Source organism: Uloborus diversus, chromosome 4 (genome assembly GCF_026930045.1).
Source record: "Uloborus diversus isolate 005 chromosome 4, Udiv.v.3.1, whole genome shotgun sequence".
Taxonomy (NCBI): Eukaryota; Metazoa; Arthropoda; class Arachnida; order Araneae; family Uloboridae; genus Uloborus; species Uloborus diversus.
Genome location: NC_072734.1, coordinates 119053779 through 119079474, shown reverse-complemented (window position 1 = coordinate 119079474; position 25696 = coordinate 119053779). Strand labels below are relative to the sequence as shown.

The following is a 25696-nucleotide window of genomic DNA, read 5'->3' as shown; positions in this document are numbered from 1 at the left end:
AAAAAAAAGATAGTGATTGGATGATTTTTTCCATTTTGTTATTTTTCTTTTTTTCCATTTTTGTCGATTAGAATGGCAAAGATGTTGTGGGAATTCTTTTCAAAGAGCAGATTGCACAAAGCTGAGCAGCTAAGGACAGCTCTGCAACAACAGCATACTCCCATATATCCCTTCTTGCACAAACATGAGAGAAATCTGAAAAAGACTGATGAAGCCGTTTCGTTTAGTGCTGTGATTGGTGACGAACCAATATCAAAATGTATGTTGGTCCTTGACCAACTCCACTCTGAAGCACCCTTCTCCTCTGCCAACCAATTTTTTACTTGTCAGTACCTGCGATACGAAAAGAAGCTACTCTTTTTGTTGAAGGCTAACAAAGACGATTCACAGTTGCTTTACATGCTTACATGCTACTTTGACGAACAGATGGAATTGAATACTGTTGCAGGATGTCAGTGGATGCCTCATTTCCATACAGATCAACTAGCTCCATCTCTACAGTTTCGGCTAAAGCTTCGTGACTCACTTCAAGAAGGAAAGCTATGGTGGCCCAGTCAATCCAACACCAGTTCGTTTGAAAAACACTGCTTAGTTTTGTTTTTCTTAGCCAGACATTGGAAGATATTTTATCACATCCACTAGCTGCGTGAAGAAAAAATACGAATCTAAGAGCTATTCCATTTTTCCACGGTTGAAAAAAAAAATATATATACAGTGAAGCACCGTTTATACGTTTTTGAAGGGTATACGTTTTGAAGTTTATACGTTTTTATATGAAAAAAGCGTACAAACGAAAAAACGTATAATAGGTATAGGTTAATGTTATTAGACTTTGCAAGGACCAATTTTAAAAACGTATAATTAATAAAAACGTATAAAAGAGAAACGTATAAACGGTGCTTCACTGTATAGCTATAAATACAAATTAGCTGGACTTTGTCACTTTCCGGGAAGTAAATATTTTGAATGTTTAAGATTAAAAAAAAAAAAAGGTAGAGATCCACATGCTCTCCATTAACGATCACGATCAGTTGATATGTATTATTTTCGATGGCAGATGGGATAATGTTTCAATTTGTTTCTCTTGTTGCTTTTTAATTTTTTTTTTCAATGCTTTCAAGTCCAAACTTAGAGAGCAATTCATTATTGAGGTGTCGTTTATTACACGATTTGGAAAACCGCTTCTTCTGAAGCACTCTGAAGCCAAATATAATCATATTGCTCTAGCGCGCAGTCGTTCTGGTACATCCAAAGGCAGTACAAACGTCCCAGAGTCATTCCAGTTCTCTTATCAAGTTTAACATGAATGCAATTCATTAAATTCACCAAAAAAAGCACACAGCTGAATTGCTTAACACATTACAACTACGGATTAGTTCTTCCAGGCTCTCCATTAGATTCATTAGAATCTGCTCATTACACAAGTATGCTTACAAACTAGGCGAAAATTGATTGATTTGCAAAATCCGTGAAGTTTCTTTTACATGTACATAAAAAATCTTTTGATACTTTACCTTTTTCAGATCTGTTGTAAATAAAGGCGAGCATTTTTTACTTAGAAATTGAGACCTGCTGGTGAAAAAACGAAGCATTTTGGTTGATGTTTAATAAAAATGTTTGTAACCCCTATTTTTCATTCTTTCAGCTTGAATGATGTTTTCAGTAAGTACAGTCATTTGATAATGTTGCACTCAAAATGCACAGGGAGGTCCTTTTCAGTCTAGGTTTCCCACAGAAGCTTTACGTTTTATATGATGAACCTGAACAGTTTCCCCTTTTTTTTTGCAAAAAGAATGAGTGAACTCTCATTTTCATTTATTCTTTGTTTCTCTGCTCGTCCGTCTTCAGATAATTAATCCCATTACAAATTCGTCTAATATCAAAAATGTTCTCTATTTAAAATAAAACTCGATAGGTAACTTTCCAGTCGATAAACAGAATGCGGTCTAAAATTCATCAATGTGAAAGGTATGGATACGTAGAGGAAAGAATGTTTGCGTTACCCGCTTAGGGCTGTCAACTATTGGCCTATTTTTCTTCTTCTTCCTAACCGGCATATTTCCCCAACACAGATAAATATTTTTACATAAACACACACTAGAGTCTTATTATATCATTCTTTGCCCCCTTTTTTTAGAATAGGATCTTTCATAATGTCTTGAAAAATAAATTGCTTCATTTCTTAAAAAATCGAATTTTCCGATTATTTGTTTGTTTTGCAATTGTAAAAGAACTATTGAATCTACAGGCTTTGTTTTTGGTTTAAATGAAAGCCAATTTACTGTAACAGCATATCAAGTTTCTTCTTGTTGAGTAGGAATTTATGTCGATTATTGGCCTAAAATGTGATCGAATTATGATTTTTTTTATTTTTTGCCAAAAATGGCCAATTTTTGAAGACGATATATTCTAAACTATTGATCGTACAGAGTGCTATTTGAGCTTAAATTGTTCGAAATTTAATGCACTTCGAAACAGGTATGTATATTTACTGTCAAAAGATGCATAGTTTCGGAGTTAAAAAGGAAAAACTAAAAAAAGTCCGAAAATTTCGCAGTTTTCCGCGAATTACGCAGCGAGCATAGATTTAGGAAAACTGCAAACATAGATTTACACTACCTCAACTGACCCAAACAACATATTAAAAAATCAGAACTACATCGTGCTTTGCGATTTTAGCCCTTTTTTTGTATAATATGATTGGACTAAATTCAATCACCGAGATTATTAGGATAAACCTTGATTTGAAAGTATATATTTTAGCCATTCCACGAAAAAGGAAACACTGTGTTCATCAAATGACAGAGCGATAATTAATTTCAAAAAAATTTAAGCTGATCTCCAAAAGTGAGTTCTACAAGTGACAGGTAAACTGCATTAAAATTATAGCAATTAAAAAAGAAGTGAGCAAAAAAAGTTTTGCTTTTAGAGCAGGAATTAGTAAACGGCGGCAGCTAGTCCAATTATTGGCTCAGTAAAAGCTTAGGCAAAGAGATCAAGTCACGTGACTTAACAACGACGAATAGCTGACACGTTTTGCGTGAAACTGGCAAAAGAAACCCGTTTTCTTCCAATGCTTCGCTTTAAAATCCATCACGTGACTTGGTGTCTTTGCTTTTCGAATGATAGTCTTCACTCCCTTTATTTTATCCTTTCCTGATTGTTTTGCTTAACAAATCACATGTATGAAGTTCTTTTACCAGGCCGACAAAACTTTAACCCTTTAACACATATTAATTTGTATATACTAGGGGACTCCGCCCCTCCTCGCTTCGCTCGCCAATGCTTGTTAACCACCTACGGTGGCTCTATTCCGTCTGCTGCGGGTGACAAATGAGGATTTTCATGCTTTCAACCCTGAATATCCTGAAGACATCCAGGGGTGTCGGGATATTCCTGGATGTCCTGAGTACATGTTCAGTACTAGATGTCCGGCCGTCGTCTCCAACACTTTAAGGTTTAGAGGGATGAGACAGAGCAAAATGGTTTCCCTTGGATGTACTGTATCCAACAGTACTATTATTCACCTGGTAGACATTGCCAATCCGAAAGAGATAGGGTTACAAACCCACAAGAGAGGCACAGAAATTAATAGTACAGATATCAAATCACGAGGAAAATTTAGTCCAAATTGTCCCGCCCGTGAGCGAGGAAAAACCCCATCCAATTTAATAATTTTTATTTATTTATTCACTTTTTGAATTTTTAACACATAATCTATCGAGAGTGGAAAAACAATTTTGGGGCAATGGAGTGGAACTACATTCACTTAGAGTAAATTTAAACCATTTCGGTTAACTTTGTGACACTTTATTATTTTTTTTAGTGCACGCTTCTGGCAAGGTGATGAAACAAGATTTCTACTCTTTATTTTACAAAAACAAAACGTTGTCAGCATTGCATGCAGTTAGTTACATCGACAAAAAATTCTAAAATTACTGTTTAAAAGATAATTTTTGAAGTTGTCGAAATCATTCCTTCTGTAAGATGATGCTGCTTGCAATATTATCACGTAATGACAGAAATCTTGTAAGGTTATGAAGTAAAAAAGAAGAGCTATTTATTATTTATCTATTTATTGTTTTCTTTATTGCAGGTGTTCTTTTTGAATTCTAAGGTTCTCTCTTCCTCCCCTGCCTGAAAGCTGCTGGGCCATGAAAACGAAACGGAGCTGGAATGTGCGAGCATCAAAGATAGCAGCAAACACGGTCAACCCAATTCGGTCCATAGTGGAAAACCTGCACGTGACCCCCAATCCTGACAAACCAGTCATTTCTTTATCCATTGGTGAGTCTAGTACTTAGATTGTTATTTACCATGGAGGTACCAGGCATATCCATTAGATTTTCTCCATGGATCGATTTCATCAACGAGATAAGTCTTGATAAAACAAAGTAGTATCTGATCGAATAGCTGAAAATGAAATAATTAAGGGTCTTTTGTTTTCTCTATCTCTTTCTAAGAGTAGCTGTTATCTCCAAAAATAGGTGCACACTTAAAAACCAACAGCAAATATGTGCCCTACCTAACTATAAACTAACCTAAAAACAAGCTGATGTTTGGATCACATGACTTCCTCTTATACCAATTTAAATGTTATTTAACCATTGTTGTCAATTTTAATGTGATTCAATAGTTAACTCTCTAAATATCACCAACAGTGGCCAAATTGAAGCCAGATTAAAAAAAAAAACACCAAATTTTTCGCCAAGTTGGCGACAAAACTTGGCGACCAAAAGACTGGCGATATATCGACAAGTGTTCGCCAAATTATAACACCACTTGAGTTTGCATCGAAATGAACAATGATTTCCCCTTAAAAAGGGGCAAAAGATCCCTTTAGAAACACTCGAATGCAACCAAAAGGGGAGGTGCACAGCTAGATCCCACTAGGAGTCTGCGTACTAAATTTTAACTTTCTAGGATTTAGCATTTTTGAGTTATGCGAGATATATACGCACATAATACGTACATACAGACGTCACGAGAAAACTCTTAATTAATTCGGGGATAGTCAAAATGGATATTTCGGGTGTTTATATGTTTTTAGGCATACATCCACGTATGGTCGAGTTGAAAAAAAGAATCAATATTCATTCAGGGGCGAACAAAATGGAAATTAAAGCCGATTTTCGGGTGAAAATTTTTTCGCGAATACAATACTTCCTTTACTTCGTAAAAGGAAGTAAAAAAAAATGTATTTTTCAGCTAACCAAAGCCTTTAAAAAATAATGCTGTTTGGAAATAATACATGCTTTCATATGTTATCAAAGCATAACTGTTAATACCATATTTAATTAATAGTTACTTGAATAAAATAAAAACTTAGCGTTACACACGGGACATTTTTTCGAGACTAGCCCATCAGATAAAGCTTGTTTTTTTTTTATTTTTCAATTAATTAGAGCAGCATGGATAGGGGTTTCTAATTTAGCGAAACTCTTTGGCTCAACTCAAATCAAGCCCGGAGCTGAAGAGTAACATACTGCTAGAGACCACGAATTTGAACGCGACTTTTCAAACGTACAAGGCGGCCGATTTTCAATGTTCGGGAATCCCTTAACACATACAGCTGAGTTGTGAAATTTGGTACAAGTCAGTTTGGACCCCAGGGGAGGGGTATTCTTTGAAACGTTTTAAAAATAATATTGTTCTTCGTATTTTTATCAAGTTCTATTTTTGTCTCCCGGTTGGAGTGAGGTTTAATTAAACTTAATGAGCTCTTTGCTGAAACTCAATTTTCTACAGGGTAAGGAGCGCGATTTTTATTTTGTTCTAATCGTATTGCGCATTTCAATATGATTCTTAACAGGCGCTTTAAATCTTCGTGAGTCAAGCAAGATTGCGAAGCAATCTTCGGAGGGTCGATGAGCGGTTGCGAGCAGGGGCCGGATCCTACTAGAAGTAGAAAGCAAGACACCAGTTTTCATATTAGCCTGCTGTTTTAGAATAATAAACGTGCTATTTCCAGTTAATGATGCAGAAAAAAAAAGAGCGCTAAGTATTTAATATAAAACCTTGTTGTAAGTATCTACTGTTCATATTTATTTAGATTTTCATGATTATTCCTTGTATGAGTATACGAAGAAAAATATGTGTCTGTGTGCGACAGAGGAGGAGAGCGTATGTGTTTGTTTGGAAAAAAAAAAGTTTATAAAACATGATGGGTAAACGTAAAATAAGCATATATTGTGATGTCCAGTCTTACCAATCATTATTCGGTTATTGAAATTTCACAAAGCACTTTCGGCTTAAAACTAATACAGTTGTATGTATTTACCAATACACTCTGTACACACAACAGTTTACGATAATGTGGCCAAATCATATGAAATTCAATCAGTCTCGTTGCCATGTGCTCCCCTCAACTGACACGGAAACCGCGTTCCATCATCCTTTCAAGGAAGGATTATCGCGGAATATGCAACCCTTTTCTATGCATAAACAAGTGAGATCAAAAGAGATAAAGCTAGACCATCGGGTTTATTTTATCCCACATCTATCAGTTAAAAAACATCCTTTGAGGCGAAATGCTTCGAATTGCTTTAAAGGAGGTGCAAATCACAGCAACAATCTATGATGGTATCTAAATGGAACGAATTCCCGAATGATCGCCTGATGTACATTTTAATTGATACTCATAAATTTGAGACACATAGTCAAGACAATAGAGGAAAATTCGATGGTTTGTTCTACCAAAAATGGTGTCGATTTACAAAGGATGGTACTTAATTTTGCTACATTTTGGTGCAATATGCTCAATTAAAAACCATTTTTTGAGGCACATGGGTAATGGTATACAGGTTGCGGCAAAAAAGCTCGACAAAATTTGCATCATCGAATGGAAGTAAACTAATTTTTTTTTAATGAGTGCCTTTATTTATTTTTGTCTCTCAGTTTATTAGAAAATAATTTACAATATATCTTCTAGTTTATGCATTGTTTTTTCGGTTTTCTTACAATTTTAATCAAAACACCTGATATTTTAGAGTTGTTTAATCAAGAAGAATCACAGTTCGTGTGCTTGTTGTGCCTCGGCAAACAGTATTTGATGCAGTATGCCATTTCAAGTCGCTTGGAAATGATAGTCGACGTCCAGGAAGTGTACAAAAACGAACAGTGAACATTTCCGTTAATCATCAGACGATTTAAAAGTGAGTTTAAGAAAAATCCTTGGCTTTCCACGAAAGAAGTCGTTCATAAGACGGGGGAATTTGTGACCGATAAGTGCGACTAAGGGCAAAACTAGAGCTCTGACAGAAGCTTTACCAGTTCCAAAAAGTTCAACCTATTTCTTAAGAAAACAAATTCGTATGACTCCAAAGATTCCAGAAACTTTTTGTGGCGGGCCTCAAATCCGAGCTGGAAGAGATACCTTTCACTGATTTACCATTCAGCCAACTCATAACCCCACAAAACGATATTATTTGGTCTGCAGACACTCGACAAGCACCTTACAAAATATTAAACATCTCCAAAATCTGAAGTCAGGCTTAGTCTGTGATGGAACAGCACAAGCGATAAATATTCGTTTTTTTTTTGGGGGATGATGGCAGTGAAATGAATCACAAAGTGTACCAGAAGGACATTTTAGAAGCTGTCGTACTTCTGTGGGCAAAAGAGCACTTCAGAAATGTTGACTGGACATTTCAATTAGACTCCACACCAGTTCATATGGCTAAAAAGTCAAGAGTGGTTCAAGACACATTGTTTTTGACATGATATCATCTGTAGAGTGGACACTCTACCCGCTAGACCTCAATCCCATTTATTACACTCTATGGCCTACTTTAGAGTCAAAGGTCTACCTTAGAGACTCTCTAAACCAACTGCTTTAAAGGGAATAGGATTGATTAAAGGTAAAAGATTTGCGGCCCTTGGCTTAAAATTTCAATAAACAGTTGCACCTCTGTATCAGTGCAAAAGACGGTTAGTTTGAAACTAATTAAATTTATTTAATGCTAAAGGTCTACTCATATTATTATTTTTTGTTTTGCTAATAATTTATTTTTTTTTTTAAAAAGTTACGTGGAAAATTGGTTGTCCTGGTTTTTTGCTCCGCACCCTGTATTTGGGGAAATGTTACCTCCAATTTCGGTGGTAACACGCCACCAAATGCTTACAATGTGTATATTTTCACTAATGGCATGCAGCAGTATTTTCATCATCTGACCTCAAAGTCACACATTTATTTTTGAAACGAACATAAGTATAAAAAAAATGTTTCCTTGTTTCTCGGAACGTAAATTATATTTAGAGCTGTCAACAAATTTTCGTAATTTTAGTTGTGCTCTTCCTTTTTTTAAAGTAAATTTCTTCATACTATTTACATTTAAAATACTCAGCATCGTCATTTACACCTACCTCTTAATCTCTGACGATTTCTTCGCATCAAAAAAATAGAAGTTTTTCATGATCTGCAAATCTTCCTTCGTACTCTTTCATAAACTAGAACTGTTGAAATTCTTTGAGTAGTCCGTGGAATGATTTTTGTCTTTTATTTTTTTGTTGATGGCAATTTTTGTAATTTAGTTGCCCACCTGTGGTTAATTTCAGTGTCAGTAAATCGGCATTTAGTAAACCAATCTTTTCTTAATTTGTTATCAGCTCTGATTATGAAGAATATTTAAAGCTGATGACAAAAAAAAAAAAAAATCTAAATGCTTCTCCAGCAATACCTTCGTTCTACTAGCATAAAAGTCTCACGTCGTAACTTACGAGATTCATTTCTTATTGTTGTTTTGCACTATCCTTTACTTACGGTGCTTCCCACAATGGTACGAAGCGTGAGGGGCATTACAGCATATCTGTTAGAGAAGACATGAAAGGAGCAAAGTCACATTCTGCAGAGAGTCTCGTTTTTCAGGCCATCTTAGCCTCTTTCTCATCCGGAAGGATCCTACGACTTAAGGCAAAAGACATTCCTGCATTTGTGCAAATAAGTGTTGCATTTGGAGTGGCTGGTGTGCAAATCTGGAGTGATACCTCCATCCATTACCGTTCTCACCGACGTCCACTTTATAAAGTATGGAGACTAGGTAAAATATTACAAAAAGTATGTCTTCTGTAATATCTTGCACTGGAATGATGGAAGCTAGTTTAGTTTTAATGGGGCGGATCAGATTACGCGAATTAGCCACCATTTCCCTTTCAAGGAAAGCATCAGTGGCAAATTTATTCTGTCACTAATGTCGCAATTGCAAGGGACTCACTCCCTAAGAACCCCGAAAGGAATCCAGAACTGCAGATGAAAACTGCTTGTTAGACAAAGGGGTTCTCAAAAATCATTACGACGGGTCCCCAAATGTGTAAATCCTCCACTGGAAAAGGTTTAAGAAATTATGTGCCAACATGTACCCTCAACATGCAAACGATCCAACATGGACGGAAAATTTTGGCTGACAAACTGCCAAGAGTCCATCTCCTGAAAAACCGGTTCTATAACTGAAAATATTTTTTCGGGAACAGTTTAGCCGATTTCCTAAGCCGTTCATTGTTTACTGATAAACACTCCATGCTTAATAGATGTTCTTTTTCACAGTTGCTCTGACCGTTAGAGGAAATAAGAACCTCTCTCCTCCAATGAAATATATTTCTTATTAAGACATTATACCTTTTTTTGCGCACAATGTTCAATTTTCTATTTGCACAAAAGAATTTAATAAAATGCTTGTTTTCTTTTATGTGTCATTTTTATCCATCTTACATCACTGTGTGTGGATAACTCAGGAATCATTTAAACTTAATTTATTCTGAACTATACATTAAACATAGCTACATTCTTTAACTTCCTCAGCACTGAAAATTTATCTGAAATCCAAATTGATTCTTGGTCCAAAGATTCGGAATTAGAACCAATCAAAATGGATAATTTTATTTAAAAAAATGAATGATCTCTCATCTATCGAGAAATTACATGCAGCTTCCTGTACTCTAGTCTTACCGTCATGCATCACCGTTCGACGGATGTTATGAGTGATAGTTCTAATTCCTTAAGGTAATAATGGAGTCTTAAAATGCGAAAAACCATACAAAAATTTTTATAATTATATTTATTTTTTTCTGAAAATTAATCTTTGAACTGTGGATTATTAATGATAACTTTTTTTTGTAGAAGTTATAAGCTGTTCTGTCAGTGTTTTTTTTTTTTTTTTTCGTGAACAAATGTTTCATTTAAATGCAAATATCTCATAATCGTAAAATTGCAATTCATGTGTATCTTTCAAATGCTCCCTGCAGATGAGGATTTGTTCCATTACTTTGCGTTTTTTTCAGATTGATAATGAGATACAAATTTAAAAAATTAGGGAGCAAATTTTCAATACCATCATTTTGCTTTTTTAGAATTAGGTTTAAATCTTAATTTTATTGACTTTTTTTCAGAAAAATTCGAAATTTTAACTAAGACTCTGTTTTTGACACTTTTTGTACAAAATATTGTGGTTAATGAAGTTTTGCTCCCCAAGTTTTCTTTAAGTATGAAATTTGCGTCAAGAGAAATAGAGAAAATCAATTTAAAAAAATGGTGCTCATGGAGTGATTTTTGTGGCTCAAATATTTACAATAAAAAAGTACAATATCCACTGTATTTTAAAAACTCTATTCAGAATTTTTCAACAAAATATTACATATTACTTCTCTTCATAAAGGTCTATAACTCATAAAATTTTCAGAACTATATCTTCAAAATTGAAAAAAAAAAATTAAATTTTGACATTTTGAATTCGAATTATGTTTTTCGCAATCACGAGTGTGTGTATGTGGTGTGTGTGTGTGGGGGGGGGTATGTGTGTTTGTGCTGTGTGCTGGTAGTTGTGTGTATGAATGTGTGTGGGGGGTATGTGTAAGTGTGTGTAGGCATATGTGTTTGTGTATGCGTGAAAGCATGAATGTGTGGGTAGTTGTGTGTATGTATTTGTGTGTGTGTATGTGTAGGTGTCTGTATGTATTTGTGCGTATGTGTGTATGTGTAGGTGTCTGTATGTATTTGTGTGTATGTGTGCGTGTGTGTGTGTAGTTGTGTATGTATGCGTGTGTGTGTAGGACATGGATGCAACCTGGAAACGGCTTTCGCTATAGGAGCAGCATCGTGAGGAGCCGGTCGACGGTGATGGTGCGGAGGGTGGCGGTTTGAAAATAAAATGATAGGACATCAAAACAGTTAAGTGAGAACAATAAGCAATCGTGATTGCTCAAAAAAAAAAAAAAAAAAAAATGATTATCATACTCCACTGTAGCCTTAAGGTTCCTCTTTTATTTCTAGGCGACCCTACTGTCTTCGGCAATTTAAATGCTTCAGACGAAACCACTTCCGCTGTTGTAGAAAGTGTTCTGTCCCTGCAACATAACGGATATGCTCCTTCCACAGGTAAGCTCCTTTATCAGCATTTTAACAGCATACTATGAAAACAGATTAATCGGGCGATTCTCGAAAAAATGTCCCGTGTGTAACGCTAAGTTTTTTATTTTTTTCTGCTAACCAAAGCCTTCAAAAAATAATACTGTTTTGGAATAATACATGCTTTAATGTACTATCAAAGCATAACAGTTAATGCCACAATAAATTAATAGTTACTTGAATAAAATAAAAAACTTAGCGTTACGCACGAGAAATGTTTTCGAGAATCGCCCAATAAATGAATGAGCTTGCAATACAGAAGAAACGATATATAAATATTAGCTGGAGTACTGTGCGTATTTCCAATGAATAAATAAATAACGTAAGCCGAAGATTGTCTTAAAGCAAACAAAAAATATTGGAGATCTTGATTAAAGCATTTTTTTTTTTTTTTTTGATGAGATTTTACTTTGACCAATCAAACACTACTTAAGATTATGGAAATGCAGTTTAAGCATCGTAGCTCGATGCTGGCTTGTTTTGGGCTTCCATTTTAGTTAGGAGAAGTAAAAAAAAATGGCATAAAAAAACGAAAGATTTAAGTTTGTGTGCCAACTCAAAGGTTTGGTGGAAATGAAGATTGGAAAAACAAAAACTAAAATCAGTAAAGAGTCGAAACTTTTTGCACTAATCATGAAAATTAAAAACAGAAAAATAATTAACTAAAGAAAGAACCGAAGAATTAAAAGAAAAAAATATAAAAAGCGGAACAATTTGAAGAAGTGTGATGCAATATTGGACGCTTGGAAGAAAACGAAAAAGGAAATTCAATTTTGAGGAAATCGACTGAGCTTTAATAGGAACTTTCCACGAGAAAACAAAGAAAGGGATTTGTCAGCTGGGCACACGAGTATTTTATTTGGAATCAGTAAAATAAGGTGGTTAACACACTCAGGTTATGACAGTTGGAAATCAACGCAGGCAAAAGTTTGAATGCTGAAATCATTGTAACAGTAATAAACGATCATTGTAAATTTTAGTAATGAAAGATTTCCACATGAGCCGGAACTGTCCGACTTTAACAATTCGTGAACGGTCAAGACTTGAGCACATGTCACCGGTCTTTTAAGTCCCCAACGACTGATAGCTGATTGAGGAAAGGAACATGTCTTATTAACAATTCCAGAAAATAATACTAATAATAATTATGATGATAAACATTAAGGTTACATTTCTTAATAGTTTATAACCATGTTTCCCTTTACGTTTTCCCGAATAACACTGCCTCACGAATGAGGGGAAAAAAAAAATATATATATATATATATATAGTTTTTACTCCAGACAACATTTTGATGCTATCCTTTTCCTTTCTAGGATACCGAGAAGCGCGGCAAGCTGTTGCCGAATATTCCTATCGTGATGAAGCACCTTTAGAAGCCGAGGTAAAACTTATCCTTACTATGCCTTATCAAAACATTTTTTTTAAATAAATGCACCGCACAATTAGTTTTTAATTGCAATTCATATTAAACCAGCAGTACAAACATGGCGTTTCCAGTGACATGTTTCCGTCACTGGTTATTGATATAACATTCATCAGAACTGTACCTTCTTAAGCATATTTAAAGTTTCTTTTGCTTTGATGTTTTTGTTTTTGGTTGAAATACAAAACATCGGAGTCGGAAAAACATTGACCCAAGCAACATCGATAGGGAAAACTTAATGTTTTCCCCTAATACAGTGGCTCCCAAAAGTGTTCGTACACTTACGACTTTCAATTAAATAGGCCCCTATGCATTGATTAGAATTAATATTTCGGAATAGGTATTTAATTATAAAATCTATGATCTATTTTTAACAAAACTACACGAAAATTTTTAATAAAACATTAAAACTTAATTTTTTAAAAATCAAATACCAAAAAGCGCTGGAAATTTTATCTCACAAAAGTCTTCGTACACTTTGAAAAAAAAAGCCAAAAAATTAGTAAATAATCTAATTTTTTACAAAATTATTATTTAGTAGAATATTATGCAGTATCAACAACAGCTTTTAAACATCTGGAAATAGATTTCATTGTTTTTTGTTTCTTTTTTTATCTTACTGTTTCTAGTTCGCTTTTCGTTTCAATGGTGTATTTTCGTAATCTAGTCACCAGATATCTCCAAATATGTTCCATTAAGTTTAAATCTGGAGATTGAGGAGATATTTCTAAGTTTAAGGACAATTTTTGAGGCACCAAACGCAAACGTGTACTTCTTATCGTTATTTTGATAAAAAAAACAAAGTTGTTTCCGATTGACAAATTTTGGGCTAATAGTTTAAAATTGTTTTTTGAAATATTTAACTGAACATCATAATTCATTATTTCATCAAAAAATTTCAAATTTCTAAGTCCTGATGCTGTTATGCACCCTCACACAAGAACACCTTCACCGTCCTGATTAACTGATCCAGCTAAGTTCTTAAGATTGAATTCCTCATTTTTTCTTCGATTGACATTTATACAACAATTTAACCCAAAATACTGAATTTATTTTCATCTATAAGTAAGACGTAATTCCAAAAGTTTTGAGCTTATTTATCATTGATTTTACGATGGAAAACGTAAGTTTACTGTTACAAGAAAATTTCTGCGGGAAGAGGTCTCCTTTAATCCAGCTAATCAGAGAACTTGGCGAACAATTTTAGGTGAAATGTTTCATTCAATTCTGAAGAAACTTTTTCAGCGCTCAAATGTGCATTTTTCGTAATTTTTTTAACTGTAAACCTCCGATCACGCTTTGTTAACCTTGCCAGTTGACCTTTACTTACCTTGTTTTCGATCCGATTTTTGTCTTAGCACTTGACTATAGAATGTTATAGATTAACTAATTTAGAGACATTTCAAACCAATTTATGGCTAGTGTGAAGGAAAAAAATTAAATTTCGAATCGTGTTTGTTTTCTACGCATACCTGCCATTAATAAGCAGAATATTAGGGAATAAATAAACAAAAAATTAAAGGCAAATGACTTTACAGTGTCATTACAATGCAAATATAATAAAAAAAAAACACAGATGGTAATTTTAATCATGAATTTATTCGAAAATATTTCAGTGTACGATGGCTTTTGTGGCGTATTTTTTCTCTGTTTCGTCGTTTTTTGACAAATTTCAAAAATAAAATTTGGCAATATTTTAAAAAAAAACTACTAGGTTTTATTCAAAATGGCATAGGAATGGTTTGAAAAAAAAATTGAACTTCATATTCGAATTCAATTTTGCGTTATTTTGGTTTTACTACAAAATTTCAAGGTGTACGAACACTTTTGGGAGACACTGTATATTACTGTAATATCTCTTATATAATTAAAAACTGTGTGTATCTATGTATGTCCAAGCTTCTTCTCCCGAACGACAGTGAACTGACCATCTAACTAGGTATCGATGGATTCGTTATCTTCCCGTCTTCATGTTTGGCTATTTAACATAATCCTCCGATAATAATTAGCGGAGACATCAATTAAAAACTATTCGCAACTCCAGCGCTCGAATACGACGCTACCTTGCGGAGATTTACAAAACTGCCGACAAAACTAAAACATTGCGTTCCATGTATTCATTTTGGGCAAAACAAATTCGCAACTCCAACGAACTATAGGGGGCACTGCATTCACTGTCTAATGGCCGACTTAAAAACTAAAACAAACGCATGTGGTAACGAAGAAAATGCTAAAAGTGTTGTGATTTTTGTTCGTATGTATGATATTTTTCGCTTTATTCTTTTTAAATTAATTTTCAAAGTCTTGTGGATATTCTGGCCCACGTAGAAAGAAATGAGAATTCAAGAAGCATTACTAAACGTCAAAGATTAATGCAAACTACGTAGTTCGTAGTTCTAAGCAGCTATTTCCACGATGTTGAATTCGATATTTATCAATTCTTGATAAAACTAAATAATAATTGTAGCCTGACAAGAACAACAATTAATGCTAGAAAATTCAATATGACATTACAAATTATTATCGAGAGAAGATGATACTTCTTTGCCTTGCTTGGGTAGCGCTTATTGTTTTGCATTTGTTGCTGAGTTATTTCTCTCGAATTCCCGAATCGGTTAATTTAAAATTTTTCTGTTTCGACTTTTTTTTTTCTGAGTTACGATTTAATTATGTCAAGTTATGCAAATCATCTACAGAATTCTTACGGATATATGGTGGTAGTTTTCTTTTCACTTGATTGACCATTATTTCTTTTTACTTATCGAATTCTGTAATCTTACTACCATTTTATTCCACTCATGATAAAAATTAAAAATGGTTTAACTAAAAACGCGAAATCTCGCCAAGGCTACTTTGCTCGCACAATACTAAAACTATAACCCTAAACAAATTTGGCGAAACCTTTCAGCTGAGAATAAAAGGAATAAAGTAAATTCTTTCTTGGTGAAACATTTTTCATTTTTTTCTACGATAATATATTCAAGAAAATATTTTGCATACCGTTCATTCCAACTAAATGCTGCTGTAAAAGATGGTTAGTTAAATTAATTTAAGATTAAAAAAAACTCATATTCTTACAAAGTCATACAAAACAATAAAAATTTTTACCTTGTATAACGTTATCCAAGTTTGTTAATCCAGTTTTCGCTTTCACCATTTTCAATCAACTCATATTTTAGAAGGAAATAAGGAAAACTAACATTATTTTGAGAAGCTCGAGAATACTACTAAGGGACGAATTAATTTCTGTAGCTGAAAGCAAACTAAGACTCATCGATTGCGTTAATAAATACTCAGAACAAACTGCCTGTGTTTACGTCAACAGACACACGTGGAACGCAACGTGGCAATGTTTTAGTTTCATCGGCAGTTTTGTAAATCACCGCAACGTAGCGTATTCGAGCGCTGGAGTTCCGAATAGTTTGTTATGTGTATTTTTTTTATTTGCGTAATTCATCATTTGGAATCGTCATCCGCAACAGCGTAACATCAAAAAATCTGATACAAACTGTGAGTACATATTTTATTTATCTTGTTCTGAGTGAATTTGAATAAATATCAGTTTTTCAATTCGATGAAAAAAAAAACGAACTTAACAACATTGACTGGACACTTTTCCTTAACCTAATTCCACATAAATGATTTAAATAACCTTTGTTACTACAGTATCCTACTGAAATAGACAGTATGCAAATAAATTTTCTTGAAAATATTTATCGCAGAACAGATTGAAAAATCCAGAAAGAGAACGTTAAGAATTTGAACAATAAAAAATAAAGGTTCGCCAAAAATCTGTTTATAGGGTTATGGTTTTAAAATTGTGTGAAAGAATAATGTATCTTGTCAAGATTTCGCATATCAGGTAAATCATTTCCATGACGAATGAATTAAATGCATGATTTCTTTTGATATCCAATCATATAGTCATAGAAATAAATTATCTAGTGTTAAATGTTACTCTTGACAGTCTGCCACGTATGTGCACTAGGGTGGGGCGAAAAATAAAAAGTTTTTCCGATCAACTAGTAATAGTAGCCAAAAGTTGTCTTTGGGGATAGTTAGCAAAAGTGCAAAATTTGATGAAGATCGGATAATATCTTCAGGGGGCGCTGTGGTCACAAAGTTTTATTATAGATTTTTTCCCGGATTTCATGGTTAAAATACGAAAAATAATGCTGTTAACTTATATCATTGCATTTTTTTTTTCATAAGATTTATTTATGCACTGAAAGCATATGAAATAACCCATAAAAGTTCTTTTATGTTATTTATTTATATTTCCAGCATCTTAAAAAGAAACAAAAAAGTAAAAAATAGTGACTTTTAGGACAATACTAAGTAAAAACTGATGAATTTTACAAAATGTGACACAAAAATTATGAAAATGCAAATATATTAGACAAATAAAATTAAACAGCACTATTGAAACAATAATAAACAATTTTAAAAATCTGTAAAAATTTACACTACATACGTGATACAAATTTATGTGTCACAGTTAGAGCTTTTACGAAAATAGTCTTTTTTACTTTCAAAGAAAGGCAGTTCCTTTCGAGCCTCTAAACGTGCACGAATGAAACCATCCCTGGCTTCTATTCCACTTACGGCCAGAGATGCATCCGTCACCAACTTTACGCAGCGCTCCACAGATTGAGTATGACAAGGAAATTTGCACATGTTTTGAAGAAAATGAGGAACATCTCCGGTTTTCACTAAGTCATGTAGCTCGTCCTCAGTTAGTATATTTGTTATAGGAGGTTTTGTTATAAGCACTTCTTCACACTGCCAATTGATCAAGTAGACATAGTCGGAAGAAGAAAAGTTAAGCTCAGGGATGGTAAAAGTACGGATATCATTATTGTTCACAGAATTAGTGTCTCGTACTCTCAAAATCCGACGAGCAGCTAACTGCCGTACATGCCTTCGATCATCATTTAACATCGCCAGCAAGATGTTTTCAGGATGTGCAAAAAAGGCGTTCCGCTGAATGACTGGATCGATGACATGTAACAGGTCGTCTGGCAAATAACGCGACTGATGAATAACGTGCCACAAGTTTCGTGCACCATCCTTGCATGCTGAGTTGCACTTAATTAGAAACCAGCAAGGTGTATAAACTTTAATAACGAATGAAACAAGCATTTTTAAATTTGCTGTTGGATATTCTGTGCCGATGTACAAGCGCAAAATCCGACTGGCTGTCGTGAGCCATCTAGAATGACTCAAGGAACCAGGTACTCTTTCAGAAAGGTGTACGGAGCAGTTGCCACTAATAACGGCTTCAAATATTTCCAGTAGATATTTCTGGTCAGTACTTAGGTCCCCTCGGTCGATAGTTGGCATGTTTTGAATATTGCACTCAACGGCTTTATATTTCACTATCGGTAGTGATTCGTAGCCTATCAACATTTTGCCAATAGGACCGCTGAATCCTCGGGGATTAGTACTTGGTCCATCCAAGTATTCTACTAAATGGCGAAGCAGCAATTCGTTGCCATGAAGCTGGCATATTAACCACTTCAATGGTCTGTGAAAGAATGTTTCAAGGCGTAAAATCACGCCACTTTTTCTTCCGGTATTTACTGCAGTACCGTCACATCCGACGGCGCACAACTGAGTAATATCAATTTTGTTTTCGACAATGAAATCCAGTATGCCGTTTGCAATTCCTTCTGCGTTTGATCGATTTGGCGAAATATGTCCTAAGTATTTATTATCTGGCAGCATAACCAGTGTTACATGTTCTTCAATAATTATTTTTCGATGATAACTGCCGGACACAGATTGTTCCAAGAACAATGTACTATCCTTTCGGCCATCAAAGTACAGACCTTGTACATCAGCACATTTTTGGCCCTTGGTGATGAGCTTGCAGATTTTTTCTCACTTTTTTACGTTCTCGTTTCACTTTGCTTGGATCGATTATATTTGAAGATGTTTCAGGAGAAATTAAGCCCACGTCTTCTAATATGGATGATGCCAACGCGGCCGCTGATCTATTCGAAACACCGTATCGGTCACACGTTTTAGAAAATTTGTTCAGACTGACTCTTGCTTGCGAAGTGCTTGCTTTATAATTTATAACTATAAATTCAGGATCCTTTTCGTCCGTACCTTCTATTGAATATTCTTTATCAATTTCTGTTTCTTCAGAACCTTCTTCACGGGTATTAACTATGCTTTCCCTCTTCGCTCTTGATTCTTCTTTCTTTTTTCGTTCAAAACTCAGTTTTAATTTTCTTGTGGTTTGAATATCAATGTTTCCAATAAACATTTTTCTATCACCACGCTGATCAAAAAGAAAAAGTTGTTCTTTGGAAGGAACTTTGCGAGTCTTGTCGCAGTTACACGCACTGAAACGGCATTTACAACAAGCGATGTCGAAAAGTTTTTCTCGAGCTTCGGATGAAAATAACTGCATCTTTGCGTTAAACGCATTTGTTTTAACAGATTTTTTGTTCATAGTTTTCTTCAGGTTTTTATATTTGCCGTGAAAATGTCGAATCATTTGAACGATTCGTTTACGTGAAACTATAGGAATAGAGGAACGATGCCATATCTCTTCTAACTTCGTGGCTACGTCTTCTGCTATCTCAGTCACTGTGGGCTCTTTGGAAGAACTAAACTGTTTCTTTTCGTGTGCAAGAAATAAATAATACTTAAATACATCTTCATACGTAGGTAACACAGAATCAGACAAATTTTTTGGTGTTCCGAAAATGGAATCTTTTAACATTTTCCTTGTTTTTACTTTCGATCCAGCACAATAATCCTTCGAATGTTTTCCGCTCATTATGGTGTTAGAGATGGCGTTTCAATGCACTGAAAATATAAACATACACTGTGCTGTGCACTCGATGCTGTAGAAATGCGTCTGGAACTTTTCTCGGTTAAAGGTTGTATGACGTATTTAAATGGCATTTCACATGATTCTAAGAGCTCGACGGCAGTGTCTCTTCAAATTACGGAGTTTTTACAACAAAACCATGCATTGATTCTTTTAATGCTAACGTTTAGTGACCAAATTTCTTTTGGAAGCTATTCTATATGTTCTTAATACATACATGTCCTTTAGAATTAAAAAAGGTGAAATTAAAGTTAGAAAAAAGCATGATTTTTACATTGAAACCATGATATTATAGGAAAAAAACAATGTTAAAACTTTGCGATCGCAGCGCCCCCTGAAGATATTAACCGATTTTCGTCAAATTTTGCACATTAGCTAACTATCACATAAGACAACTTTTGGCAACTATTACTAGTTGATCGGAAAAACTTTTAATTTTTCGCCCCACCCTAATGTGCACTATGTGACAAAAATGTCAACAAATGCCGGAAATATTACGAAACTGAACTTAATATGTACTAATGTATAGAAAAAACGGTACAAAATGAAAATGCCGTTCGAAGCGAACCAAAAATTTATGAATTCCGAATTCAACATCGTGAAAATGGCTGCTTCAGAACAACTTACTGTGTGTTCTGCATAACTTTTTACTTTCGTAATACTTTTTGATTTCTAATCTCTTTCTACATGGATCAGAATAACCAAAAGACTTTGAAATATCTTTTCAAATAAATAAAAAACAAAAAATCATACATGCGAACAAAAATATCTATCATTTCCTAAGTTTAGAAGCAATTTATATGTTACAGCGTGCGTTTGTTTTAGTTTTTTCATCGGCCATTAGACAGTGGCTGCAGCGCCCCCTATAGTTTGTTGGAGTTGCGAATTAATTATGAAGCTTGGATTTCGACATAAAATCCCTATTTTTCGAAGACTTTCCTACATTCAAATTATTATTCAGTGCTTCATCTCAACTTTTTGCAACAACGCTTTTATTAAAATGTATAGCGGTGAAGAAAATCATTGAGATGAAAGATCTGTTGCCTTTTTTTTCTCGAATATGAACAGTTAAAATTCTTGTTTTTGATTTGAGGCTTTTCCTGTAATCAGGGGATTTAAAATGTTTACTTTTTGGGGGTTTTCCGCAATCTGCCGCAAAATTCCACTGACTTTTTTTTTTGGTTCAAGCCTGTGTGTTGAATTCACGTCACTTGACATAACTTTTATTTTCGAGGTGGACCGTGCAAAGCCGGGCGACGCAGCTAGTTGTTGAATAAAACTTGATCTGGTCAGGCTGATAACGATATTGCTGTGTTTTCACAAAATGCTCAACGTACTGTAAGAGGAAAAAGACAAATATAAGTTGATATATCATACTAGCATTCCCGTACCCGGCATTGCTCGGGTAATGGAATTAGCAGGGGTTAACAGTGCTTGGTGCACCTAGTTTCGAAAATCCCCTGTAATAATTACTTATTACCTATATTTTTTTTCTAATTTTGGGAGGATCCCGGGGCCTCTGGACACCTTATATATATGCCCTTGTCCTTAACCGATCATCTTTAACTGTTATTAACGATCCTTTTAAAGTATTGATTATCTTTGCAAACACAGGCCATCCACATTTTTTTGTTATACCTATGTTTAATCAAGAACTTTGTATACAACATTTTTAGTTTTTTTTTTTTGTGGTACTAAAATTATTAAGCTGCTTGATGAACTGACTTTGGAGCAAGCTACATAAAATTGCCCGTGTGAAAAGAAGTCTTCTCTTAAATTGATCCCTGCTACTTTTAATGTCTGTCCTTGTGACTTATTAACGGTTACTGCAAAGCAAACTTTTACAGGAAACTGGCTCTTCTAAATTCAAAAGGATAGTCCGCCTATGATGATGTTCTTAAAAACTTCGCTTCGAGTTTTGAAAAAATAAAAGCAAAAGACAGAAACATTATTATTTGACTTGAGAAAAGCCTCGAAGAATCACGTGAGAAACAAAAACAATATCGAATTCAAAATTCGCTATCAACCAAAAGCTGAGATGAAGTACTGAATAATGATTTGAATGGAGGAAAGACTCTGAAAATAAGGGATTTAAATTTCAATGACAGGTTTTAATTTCACAGATATTAAGGGGTTTTAATTAATTTCTCCCGAACTAATTGATATTTCTAAAAATCCTTTCTTAGTGGATACTTTCGTAATCATATGGACATGCCTGCCAAATTTCAAGTCAGAGGCTTCAGCGGTATTGGCTGTACGTTGATATATATATATATATATATATATATATATATATATATATATATATATATATATATATATATATATATATATATATATATATATATATATATATATATATATATATATATTATCTCAGGACATTGATTTTTATGTATTAAGATTTGAATTTATATGTTCCTCAAAATCCAAATCGACTCATTTCAAAGTCAGTTCTTTATTTTTTCAATGAAAATTTTTAAGTGAAAACACTTGCAATAAAGTACATATATTTATTTTATGCCAGAATATTCATTTTATTTACCTAATAGAGTTCAAAACAACATTAAAATGACTATGAACGAAACTAATTTTTATTCTACATTTGAATTAGAATTTAAAACAAGACCAATATTGAATTGCATATTGCATGATACAAAAGCGGCGTCATGGTTTTCAAGGAAACGAAAATTTGAGTTATAAGCAGGCCTGGATCTATAAACTTTGGCCCTCCCTGCAACAAAATCTGCAGGGTCCCTCCCCAGAGGCCAACAGTGCATATTTGCAACGTTAATAAGTGTTAGTGCTAGTTTTTAAAGCACTTTTATTATATTTGGCCCAATAGTCACGGAAAAAATCTGAAGCCTGCTTTTGCTTATTTTTCAGCAACTAGACCACTTATAGACTTCGGTATTTCACTATATGATTTGCTTAACCTTATGGTACAACTTAACGCTGCAAAATTAAAATTCTAAAATAAAATAATTACTTCGGTTGGGATGGAAAACAGCAAATTTCATGTAATTTCCCAATTAAATGTTTAAATACATAAAACACTTTGTTACAAATTTTGTTGCCTTGCAACAGTAATGTTAATAGTAATCATAATGAAAATTTGGAAACAAGGCTTGTCTGGAGCAAGCATGAAATGTATTCCCTCTCTTCTATGCCAATAATTAGGATCTTATTACGAGTAACTTGTATGTTTTGAAACATAAATTAGTTTGGGAAATCTTTAATATTTAAATGGTTTTAGTTAAATTAGCAAACAAATAAATCCTAGTGAGGAATAAGGATTAATATTCAGTGCCAACTGCTTAAAGTTTTAGACACGTATATAGGTTTTTTTTCCCTTTAGTACGGAGCATTTATATGAAAAAATAAGGCGAAGTTTCGTGATAGTAACATCTATTTCTGAAATATGCTAAAACGAATAAAATAACAGGATTTTTTAAAAAATACCAAGCACTATTCACAATGCACTCAAAAGGACTAAATAACATTTCTCGGTCAGAAAGGACAATTTAAGTATTCCTGTAGATTTCAAAAATTCCAAGAAAATGACACCACAAACGAAGAAATATGCGTTTCTAATCATTTCAAACCAAACCTTCCCAATAATGTTTAATGCAAAAATATGCATGTTGTAATTGAAAGCTAGATAATAATAAGAAATTCTCTTCATAACTTGAGCCACACTTTTCTTTTTTTTGCGGTGTCATTTTCTTGGAATTTTTTAAAACTACAGGAGTACTTAAATTGTCTATTCTGACCCAGAAAAGCCATTTCCATATATTTACCCCTAACGCGAGGTCTGCGGACACGCAGATTCGGACCTGATTATGAGATTGTGCCATTCGCTGCTATGACAGTTTTGAAGTTTATCAGAGCACAAAATTAATTTGAAAACAGCGCAAGACAATTGTGAGTGGTGCAGTTTCGTAGGCGTCAAGTTTGCTCAAACATCTATGAGGGTAAAATAACTAAGATTAATTGCACAAAATTGCAGATTTCTGCATAACGTGTTTCGGGGTTACAAGAAACTCCGTTTTCGATGCAAAAATAGGGTGATTATGGATGAAAAGGCATCCGAAATAAGCTTTTGTGATTGTGGTAGTAATAAGCAGAATATGCCTTCACGACTACCAACACAGGAAATTTTTTTATGTCGTTAAACATTATAGTTTTATTAAACCAACTACTGCTGACATGCGGTTTATTATAGTACAAAATGTTATTTTATTTTTCCACTAGCAGTACCCACACGGCTTTGCCCGTAGTAGAAAATTAAAAGGCCATTTGGTTTGCCTGTGTATTTAAATATAATGGATGATGAATTTCTGGCTAATTTGCTACGTTAATTTGCTCGCTCATGTTATGGTAATTTGCTCGCCCACGTTATGATAACTTACTCGTCCATGTTACGATAATTTGCTCAATAAAATGTTCTTAAAATTGGAATAGAAGAAGAACAAAATCGAATTTTTGAAAAATCGCTTCGAGGTGCTCACTCCTGTGCTACGAACTAATTTTATGCAAAATTTCATGAAAATCAGCCGAGCTGTCTAGGCGCTATGTACGTAACAGGCATCCAGAGATCCAGATATCCAGACTTTCAGCTTTATTATTAGTAAAGATTTCATTTTTGAATTGCGTCAGAACTTCGAACCATGTAGAATCATAGAAAAAAATGTTGTAGGTGGTGACTTCAGGTTCATTTTTTGCTCAAATTTGACTTGAACGACGTTAGAGCTTGTTAAAGGAAGAAATCGATTATAAGAATACAAATAGTCTCAACTAAGAATTTTTAGTAAATATTCTAAGTTTGTCTTAAGTATTTAATCTAAGATATGAAAGTCCTGTATCTCAATCACTTTCTTAAAGAGGTGTTTTTGATTGATGCTTCAATGTGAAAGCATCTCATCGAAATATTGTGTTTATCCATGACTTTGAATGGTAGTATTAAACTAATTTCAAAATTATGTTACCAATTCAGAAACATAATAAAACGGGATTTTTTAAAAAATAAATGATGATAAAAATTTCTGCAAGGGTATATACTGGTTTTAAGTGCTGAACGTTTACCAAGGTCACACTATGACATGTCTTGTGTCCTTTCAGCTGAAGGAAATATGAGTCGTCTGAAAAATTATCTGCCTTAATCGTCGATAATATTCGAGACCTTTAGCCGTTATCTCTCATCGATTCTCAGTCATCAATATACATCTAATCGATATAGATCTCCTATGGAAGGAATTGAGTTTTGTAGAGACCAATGATGTTTGATTATTTTGTGATCTTTATCGCCTTCACCGATTGCAAAATTTCCTTTGGGGTCAATCCACAGAAAAGTGTTTAGTTATAAAAACCGCATATAATTATTTATGTTGATTTTAAATTTGGGTCGTTTAGAATGAAGGAGTCGATAAATGGAGTTTGAATGCATTATTTTCACTTGTCGTCATGATCACTTGGCGTCTAATTTTTTCCCCCTTGTTATTAATTCAATTAATTTTATACTACAAATGAAAAAAAATTGGCTTAATTCCCTCTCGCTTGGCATCGCACATAGGAGTATTTGTATCCAAAAACCGGACAAAATTATTTGATGCGATTTTTTGTCATATAATGTTTTGAAACGTGCTACTCGATCAAAATAAGGTGTTTATTTCAAGAAAAAGAGACATTTATTAGAAAATCATTTTCATTTTTCTCTTTTACACACTTATTGCAATTAAATAATTGCTCGTTGTGGTATTTATTACTGCGTGCTTGCGTCTTGCGATCATTATATTTACTGCTTCTAGGGAAAACGACTTTGTTTTTTAGAGTTGCGTGGTCTACTACCACTTCTTAAGTAGGGGTTAGAATTTGTTAAGTGTCTATGTAGTAAGTCTGTGTACAATCTACTCGTGAAAATTATCATGAAAATGTAATCGATAATGTTGAAGGGTTTATTGCGAGTTACAGCTGCCTTCTCTGAAAACTGAACAATTGGTTAGATTGCTAGAGAGGTAAACTTCAG

The 25696-nt window shown here is 34.0% G+C and overlaps 1 protein-coding gene across 1 annotated transcript in view; it reads left to right on the top strand.

Moving 5' to 3' along the window:
- Positions 1 to 25696, top strand: part of LOC129221614 (tyrosine aminotransferase-like) — a 64672-nt gene that overhangs the window by 17405 nt on the left and 21571 nt on the right. Inside the window, exons 2-4 of the mRNA XM_054856136.1 lie at positions 4097 to 4287; positions 11264 to 11368; positions 12715 to 12782. Coding sequence (XP_054712111.1) covers positions 4155 to 4287; positions 11264 to 11368; positions 12715 to 12782 — 306 coding nt within the window. The 5' untranslated portion in view covers positions 4097 to 4154. The remainder of the gene's footprint in view (positions 1 to 4096; positions 4288 to 11263; positions 11369 to 12714; positions 12783 to 25696) is intronic.